This window comes from Microtus ochrogaster, chromosome 10, assembly GCF_000317375.1.
Source record: "Microtus ochrogaster isolate Prairie Vole_2 chromosome 10, MicOch1.0, whole genome shotgun sequence".
Taxonomy (NCBI): Eukaryota; Metazoa; Chordata; class Mammalia; order Rodentia; family Cricetidae; genus Microtus; species Microtus ochrogaster.
The window spans coordinates 79,036,045-79,045,739 of NC_022016.1; the positions used below are offsets into that span (position 1 = coordinate 79,036,045).

Genomic DNA, 9,695 nt, shown 5'->3' on the forward strand with positions numbered 1-9,695 from the left:
CTGTATTACTCAGATTTTATTACACCATGTCTCAATGAATGAATCGATTTGTCTGTTGAAATCTGTGGACCCTTCAAAAAATACAAAAGTTGCCTCTCCTAAGAGATTTTGATGGCATTATTTTCTAAATAGATAACTTTGTCCCACTCATATATATTGCATGTAATGAAAATTACAAATATTTAATTCTCCTATGGAATTCTTTAACTCTTTCACTATATATGTGAAGGAAGTTCTTTCTTTTCTAATTTTATTCAGTCAGACAATTAAGGTAGTAGTAGGTATTAAGCTAGAGATGTCACTGGTTTTATCATCAAAATGTTGTGTTTCTGATATATTAAGTCAGTGAGTGTTCAGATAATTGATATTCCCCAATGATTTTTGTATTCAGATGACAATTTATAATGTCATATTTAATTCTATTGCTTTACTTACGAGAATATTTTAAGTGAGTGCTGAATATCAATAAATGTCAGAAAAACAAAATAATGTATGAAATTCTGAAAAGAAAGGTATATTGAGCTCCTAATTTTACCAATTCCAAATACTTTCTCATAAAAGTCAAAATAGTCAAATATTAAAATACACTAATACAAGAGTCTTCAAATTTGTTTTATTATTCTATGTGTATATGTTTGGCTGCATATATATAAATTTATGAAATCATTTGAGAAATATTTCCCTCAAAGGTAAATAAGGAAAGAGAAAATATGAACATATAAAAATATGAAAAAGTAAATTGTTGAAACTGATGTAAAATTATATTGCAGTTATAAATTATAAATATACCATATATTAGAAATATATAAATATAAATTATTACAGATTAAAATTTAAAATTATATTTTTAGTTATACCTTAATGAGTATTTAACTGACAGAATTTAAAACATGGTTTGGCCTCTAAATCTACATGTTATATCTCTCTCCAGATTCAAGCAATTTTAAATCAAAAATATTTATACAGTATTGTATTTGTCTGGAATGCAAACCAGCCATACAACCTTTCACCCACAATCTTTCCTGACTACAAGATGTGCTGGGGTAGTGGTTGCACAAAACTCGCAGTAATGGTCAACCAATGACTAGTCTAACTAGAGTCCCATCCCATGAGATGGACACATACCAGACACTGTCTAAATGGCCAGGAACTAGAATCTTAATAGCCTAGAGTTCCAGGGATAGAACTAAACACAATTGTAGGGAAGGAAAGTCAATGAAATGATGCCAAATATTATTCTGTTTTTCTCATAGATCTTTGCCAAACGCTTGTGGTCCTCTACAATACAGACATGTGAGCAGAAAATTCTAGATGAAAATTAGTTAAAACTCATGGAACGCTGATGAAGAAGGGGAGGAAGAATTGTAGGAGCCAGATGGATCCTGAACACTCTAAGAACATGGCATACAGAATCAACCAAGCATGGCTCAAAGAGCTAAAAAACCTTAAAAGAAGAAGATGTGGTCAGGATGAATTATATGAGAGATGAATAAATAAAAAGAAATCATAGAACACCCATTTAGAATTTCCATTACATTATGTATTAAAAGAAACTTTGAGATGATTTAACTTATGAAATATATAGGATAAAGATTGCTGGATATAAGCAAACTATTTATGATTTTATATAAAGAACTAGAACACTGAGCATGCTTTGTATGCACAGAGGCTGTTTTGAATGACTGAGTTCTAAGCCAAGGGACAACAATCTTGGGGAGTTTAGCTCTATCACCTTGAAAAAGGATTTTCCTAGCCAATCATGTCTAATGATTGTGCCTACTTATGGAGGGATGAAGAGGGTCATAAGACCCTCCATTGAGTGGCAGATGTTCCCTATCATGTGTTGTATAAAACTCTTCCTTAGTTGAGTGAAGTTAGAATATATAGGCCAAGGAAGAAGAGAATAGAGAGTCTCCATCTATGTGGCTAAGGAGAAACCCTCACTTCTGCTTGCTAAAGGTTTCCAAGTACAGTCTGTTGCAGGTAGATGGGGGAGCAGCTACATCCCTGTAAACAGCTCCTCATCTTTCCTCTATAGTGAAGACTAAAACTCATTGGTTCCTCAGCATGAACTTTGGAGGGATCATGCCTTCAGACCTTAGGGGTGAGTAGATGTTGCTTATGTCTCTCCCTATGAATGAATTGTAGCAACTGGATCCTGAAACCAATATTCTGTGACTATCAAGATGTAACTCTATTTTAATGACCTAGTCAAAGGATATCAATTGCTGGTACTATAAAAAAAACAGAGATTATTTATTTAATGGAGATAACATAACTAATCTACTTATTAACACTACTCCAACTTTTATGGCTTCTTGTAAGAGAATTTGAAAGATAATGTTTTAATCTATATTCTAATCTCCATTTGAGTAATAGTATCAAAGAACACACTAAAGAAAATGACAAAGATGCAATAAAATGTTGATTCATTCTCCATATTCGTTAATGAGTTTTGGCCTAAGAAGATAGGATGGGAGGTAAAGAGGTATTTATCTTACAGCTTAAGATAAATACAGAAGCATGCCCACTGCTACAGTTTAGATTTTAATGGTCCTTCAAAGGTCCAAGTGGTACAAATGGTCATGGTCCCACTATGACTATGATAATATTAAGGTACAGTGAAACTTTTCAAAAGGAAAGGCTAGTGTGTGATTATTGTGGGCATGTCCTCAGGCAGAGGAGAAAACATGGCCCCATCTGACTACTATATTTTGTTTTCTAACCATTGTATGAGCGGTTTTGCTTTACCCTTTACTCTTTCCAGACCCAAGGCCTAGGAACAATGGGCCACCTGTATATTTGCAGAGAAAGTTGATTGAGGTGGGAAAAAGGAGGAGACCTACTCTCAAAGTGGATCTTAAATTGGAAGTCTGAAGAATAAGCATTGCCACCTACCTTCCTTTGTTTCTTTCTGATCAAATATGTCTATCACTGCTGCTGCCATTTTCTGATGAATTACTCAAGTATCTTTGGTCTTCTAATGTGAGCTGAGCATCAGTAAGTTTGCATGGAACATCCCAAACTCCTGTAGACAAGTTTTTCTTTGGGCTGCCAGTTTACAAATAATGACATATAGACTTATTATTAATTATAAAAGCTTTGCCTTAGCTTAGGTTGCTTCTAACTAGTTCTTGAAATATAAATGAACCCATTTCTATTAATCTATGTTCTATAATGCACCACTCATCCTGCCTCTTCCATGACTCTTGGCAACTTTCTGATTTCCTCCTCCTTCCTCTCTACCCAGAAGGCCTGCCTATACCTCCTGCCTACCTATTGACTGTTCAGCATTTTATTAGACCAAGAACAGCATTACAGATTCCCAAATTATACAAATGTCCAAGAAAAAAATCCCACACTGGATTCAGATTGTAAAGGCATTCATATTCATGGAATGAGAAACTGGTGGATTCTTGGCCTTTCTCAATCCTATTGAGTCAATCAATTTAATAAATAGAATTTTATAGTATACATACATTCTATTGGTTCTATTCTTACTGTGGCACTTAGTCTTCATAATAGGCTGTACTGCTTGTGGTTTGTTGAACCCCATTGTCCAAAAACTCAGAAAAGATTTACTCATTCTCAGTTCTAGGGATTTTATTTACTATCATGAAGTGTCTTATTGGGGAATTGCACCCCTTGTTATACGGTAACTCTGTTTAAACCGTTTTTAATCTCTGTGTGTTTGCATGTATGTGAGTGTAATTTACAAAGTTTCTATGGGGCTGGACATTTAGCTCAGTGCTTTCAATGTGTCTTTTTCAAAAGGCCTTCAGTGTTAGACATCTCTAGCCACATTCCATCCTCTACCCTGACCTTCCATCATCCACTCCTTGGAATTTTTTTGTGTCATTTTTATTCCCCTTTATATGACGATTGCAGCTCTTCTCCTTTGAAAGATCTCCACTCTCCCATGGTCCTTTGCAAATTCCCTAACATTGCAAAACAAACATACTTATCTGAGGAATAAAAGGTCACATCCACATAAGGGAGAAAACATGAAATGTTTCTGTTTCTATGTCTGGATTACCTATTCAAGATAATTGTTCACAGTTTCATCCATTTACTTTCAATATTCATGATTTTATTTTTGCTCATTGTTTAGATTTACTATTTTATTCAAAATCAATCTTCTTTCATTTTACATACCAATTCCAGCTCCCCCTCCCTCCTCTCTTCCTCTTCCAATCTTTCCTCACCCCATCCCATCCACTCCTCAGAGAGGGTAAGGCCTCCCACGGGAAGTCAATGAAGTCTGGCACATCACTAGAGACAGGACGAAGTCCCCCACCCCCGTATCTATCTAGGCTGAACAATGTATCCCTCCAAGGGGAATGGGCTCCAAAAAGCCAGTTCATTCACTAGAGATAAATCCTAGTCCCACTTCCAGTGGCCTCCACAAACTTTTCCAGCCATACAACTGTCACCCACATTCAGAGGGCCAAGTTCAGTCCTATGCAGGTTCTCCAGCTGACAGTCCAGAGCTCTTTGAGAATTTTTGTTTAATTTTTGAAGACATGGTTTCTTGGTGTAGCTCTTGTGTGTCCTGGACTCATTCTGATGATCAGGCTGGCCTTGATATCACAGAAATTTGCCTGCCTCTGACTCTCAAGTGTTGGGATTAAAGATGTGCACTACCACCTCCCAATGAGAAGGTTTTATACTACATTTTGATCATATTAATCCCTTCCCCTTATTCCTTCCAGAGGTCTCCTTCACACACAACTTTTTGTCCTCTGTTTTCATTTTTGTTTATGTGGGTTTTTTAATTTATAAAGTGCAGTTGGTACTGCCTATATATTCATGGAGGTATTATCATTCACTGGAACCTGGTCACCTACCTGGGACTGCACCCTTAAAGAAAAGCTATTCTTCCTTTCCCAGAAGCTATCAATTGTCACAACTCCTTAGCTAGGAGTGGAACTTTGTGTGCCAGATCCTCTTTCTAAGCTAGTATTTCTCTGGCTGGAACCTGTACAGATCTTATGTGTGCTATCTCAACCTCTATGTATTCTTGTGTGCAACTGTCCTATTCTCTCTGAAAAACATACTTTCTTGTACTGCTATACCACCCCTGGCATGTGCAGTCTTTCTGCCTTTTCAATCACAATGACTCCTGAGCCTTTGGAAGATGGTGTGATATGCATGTTCCATCTATGAATAAAAATTCAACAGTCTCTTATTCTCTATACTTTTACACGTTGTGGGTTTCTGTGATAATCACCATGTACTATAAAATAGAGGCTTCTCTAGCTCTTCTTTCAATTTTTGGCTGTGCTGTACAAGAAACTTCCAAAACAGCCTGTTGTTGACACACGCTTATCCACCTTAGAGGAGAAAAACTAAGTTCCCATTGCTGAAGATCTAATGCCACTTCAGATTCTGGGCCCACAGTCCCGATCATGAACTGACCTGAAAGCCTTCTCTCCCTGATCCAGCTTTCATGGCATTAAGAGGCTCCATGCAAGCTTCCAAAGGAGGGAGGCAACTAACAATCCTACACAGCAATGACATATATGAACCATGTAAATAACCAGCATGGAATGATACCCCTTATGGTGCAGTATGGCACACATACCTTGGTGGTAGCCAATTGCTCTCCAGTTGAACTTAAGACATATACAGCAAGTGTGTACTAGAAACTTAGCATACTATTTGGTGCTAGTGAAGTCATGGTTATTGGAGGAGAATCAACAATCACTAATTTAATAAAGCAGCATAATCCCTAACAACAAAAAAAGAAAAAGTTGTATTCATATCTATAGGCAAGTGTAGTCTTCAAACACCATCAAGGACACTTATTTTTGCAGTACACTGAGACCACTACAGAAAACCAAAAACAATCAAAATGCAGAGGTATGGAACCCAGACTCAATGGATACATCCACAAAACACTCCTACATCTAAGGCTCAATCAACATTTTGAAAAAGAGAGCAGAAAGACTGTTAAGAGACAGAATATCACTGAGTTTGATAAACTATTGTATCTCTCAGTAATATCAAGAAGCTATGACCATAAACTCCCATCAGTAGGATTGTCCATGCTGAACATGTGAGCTGTTCAAAGATGTGAGAAGAACAAAGATGACATCAAGGAACATACCAAACTAAACTGAGAGCAGCCCATGAGCCTTCAACCATACACAAAGAACTATAAACAAATGAAGAAGTCTGGGAATAGGAGAGGTGGCCTTATCCAAGGAATGACATGCCAATTGCTTCTCCATTTCCAAATTGTCAACTCTAGTAATATACATACATGTAACCTTATACCTATTTAATAGGCTGTATTTAGGAATGTGTGTGCACATGTATGTGTGTTTTTGTATGTATGTATATACATATACACATACATAACCATTTACCTACATGAATGCAATGAGAACTAGTTTTTTAAAAAGGCCTTGAATTTGAAGGAGAGTAGAGAGGTGATATCTGGAACATTTTAAATATAGGAAATGGAGAGGAGAATAATGATAATTCAAAATAAAAGATAAGGGGGAAAGAGGCTTGCCTGATGACTTAGAGAGATGTATGAGTCATCAGTAGTTGGTATAATAATATTCCTCATTAGCAAAGTAATTAGAAGGTTCTCCATAGGGCCTATATCCTGTCTAGTCACAGAATACTCTTTTGAATATCAGCACTTGACATTCATGCAAATATTGTACCTGTGGGCATGTATTGCTCAGCTAATCACAGTTAAAGCTCATTGGGTTTACAGTTGGGTAAGATTGCATATTACTTTTCTTTTCCATAGAACCTCCAAACTTGATTTCTTATGTGTCCTGTAACCCAAATATGTTACATCTTCAGCTTTGAGGCCTTACTCTTAAACTCTGGAGGGTAAGAAAGTACGTTGAAATATTGGGGATATGTAAGAATTCACAGGCCAGCAAGTCCAAAAGAGACAATTTATTTTAGACACTGGGCTTTTCATTTGTTAGTCTGTAGGTATCTAGTAGGGGTAAGGGTGAGTACACTTGTTCCATTATAGGGTAACTCTATTTAAACTATATATATATATATGGAAAATTCCGGAGTACTATGCTTCCTTATTGCTTAGTGTGAGATGAGAAGTGGGGAGTTCAGGATAAAGGCTAGAATGTTAGGAAAAATAACTAACACTAAATACTGTTCTATAATATTTTGATCATGTTCTAACTAATAAAGCTTGCTTGGAGTCAGAGGGTGGGCTAGCTACCAGCCAATCCAAATTAACCACATAAGTTTTGGAAGACTGTAGACAGATAGAATAGGAAGTAGTAAGATAGGGCAGAGAGGGATCTTGGCCCTTTTGAGCAAAGGAACAGAGCAGGTAGGAGAGGACTGATGAAGCTTCTGCTTCTCTGATCCTTCAGGTTCTTACCCACATATCTGCCTCCTGCATCTTTATTGATAACGAATATTTAGCGTGTGCTTCATCTGGTGTCCAACTTTTGTGGCTTGAAAGCATGAGACAGCTACTCATCCATGGCTTTGTGGTCGTTGCTGGCAGCTGCTGCTTGTGGCCACAAGTACAGCCACCAGAGTCAGCAGGTTTTTCCTCCCTTACATCAAGCCCTCTGAGCGAGGCTGGCGTTTTCTGTTGCAGCCTTTCTACAACAGTCTCTACATGCCCCAAACTCCACAGGGACCTGGGCTCTAAATGCTGCCAGCGTTAGCAGTCCACTACCAGCGAGCTCTGCCTTCAGGCAGTTCTGTGCACTCATTTCCCTTCAGTCACACGCACTGCTTTCACGTGTTCTCCTGTGTCTGCCTTCACATACTGGCTCCTTGACTCCTTTTTGCCGTAGTTTGTGGGCTCCCCATGGCCTACTCCTCAGGTTGCTGCCACATGAGGTTAGCTGCCTTGACACCGCCCTGGATTCTGTCGCTGTTGCAATCACACACACTCTCAGGTCACAACTATGTGAGAGCTGCTGCAGCTGCTTTTAGTTATGCTGTGCACTGGCTGTGTGCTCTGCCCAGGTGTGCCGCATAGCTTCAGCCAGCCCCTCACTTCACTCTCATCAGCAGCAGAACTGGTGATACACCTGGTAATTCTAAAAGTGGGCAATTAGTTTTAAAATGGCAGAAGGGAAGAGGTTTCTGTCCCATTCATGAAGTTAGGTCTCTGTGTAGTTCCACAATGAATGGTTTAAAAAATGGAAAAGCTAAATGAAGGCATAATCTACTTAGCTGTGATTGACATAATGTCAATTATCACTTTGGTAATTCTTATTTTATTCCTAAAAATGTTGTTTGATATCAGTGCCAAATATAAAAAAAATTGACTGGTAAGATAAAATCCTTAGAAAGAGAGACTAATGGGACTAAGAAAAATATTTACACAGAGGCAGAGAAGTTTAGAGTAGAAATTACCGTACCATGAGATTATGAAACTAAAGGGGAGAGCCCAAAATTATTAGAAAACCAATTTTAACTTATTCAGTTACCATTCATGAACAACCACTAGATAACAGGCATCTTCAAGGCTATTCAGAAGTTAACTAGGAACCTACAGAACTGTTAGATTTAAAGAGATTTAAGGAAGTAATAATTTCATTTGGTATGCACTCACTGTTTGTGAAGCAGTTGCTAAATTCATGGTCCACTTGGAACAGAATTATTCCACAAGACTGTAAAGATTTAGTTACAGCAGTATTTAAATCCGATCCTCAGTTACAGTGGATAACCTGGTGGAGAGATGAAGGTAAAGCATCAAACAGCAAGATAGGATTAGAGGTTATGCTATTTCCAAACATCAAAGCCTTGATGAGGGCCATTGTGCTGATGTGGAAACACAGGTTATATTCGATGATCTCACCTTGTCCCTATACACTACAGCAGCTTTGAATGCTTGGAACAAGACTAAAGAATCATCAAACAGAACTGATCCATTTAGAAAAATTAAACAAGGCCCCAAGAAGCCACCCCTGACATTTTTTCACAGAAATTGACTTCAGTTGTAAATAAGATTATATCAGATCCAGAAGTTAGAGGAATATTAATTGAATCTCTGGTTTTGAAAATACTAATTCAGAATGTAAAAGGATGATCAGGCACTTAAAGGCAATATCAGCAGCCATTGAATGGATTAGAAATACAGCTGATACTGGATTTCATGAATGCTTATAATGATACTTAGATAGGTAAAGTGACTTCTAAAAACTTTAATGAAAATCAAAAGGTTGTATGTTCTAATTCTGGTAAGCTAGATCATCTAAAAAGTTATTGCAGGCAATGTTTTTTTTTCTTTCTATTTTTTTCTGAGACACAGTTTCTCTGTGTAACAGTCCTAACTGTCCTGGAACTAGTTCTGTAGACCAGGCTGGCCTTGAATTCATAGAGATCTGCCTGCTTCTGCCACCCAAGTAGCGCTAGAGTTAAAAAGAGATAAGCCACTACTGCTTGGCCAATGTAGACCTTGTGTGTTTTGGGGGGTTGAATGACAACAGGATTAGGTGGGACAGAAACCTTGGTCAACATGGATCTACATTAAAAAATGTGGGCCTTTAACCTCATTGAGATATGCTACATATGACATTTAAAATGTCTAAGTTTTCTGCAATGAACCATGACAATTCCTAACAGCAACCTTTTAAGTCTCTAAAAGGAGGATGGAGCCCAACTATGATGAATTGACCTGGATTGTTGTACTTCCACCAAGCCTACAAATACTACCAAAAGCTTGTCTTTGAACTACA

General features: G+C 37.6%; 1 protein-coding gene across 1 annotated transcript in view; it reads left to right on the plus strand.

The window, feature by feature from the left end:
• The window catches only part of LOC101989562 (selection and upkeep of intraepithelial T-cells protein 2-like), a 45,914-nt gene extending 38,244 nt beyond the window's left edge, over positions 1-7,670 (plus strand). Inside the window, exon 7 of the mRNA XM_005353632.1 lies at positions 7,368-7,670. Within this exon, the coding sequence (XP_005353689.1) occupies positions 7,368-7,670 (303 nt within the window). The remainder of the gene's footprint in view (positions 1-7,367) is intronic.
• Positions 7,671-9,695: the final 2,025 nt, after the last annotated feature.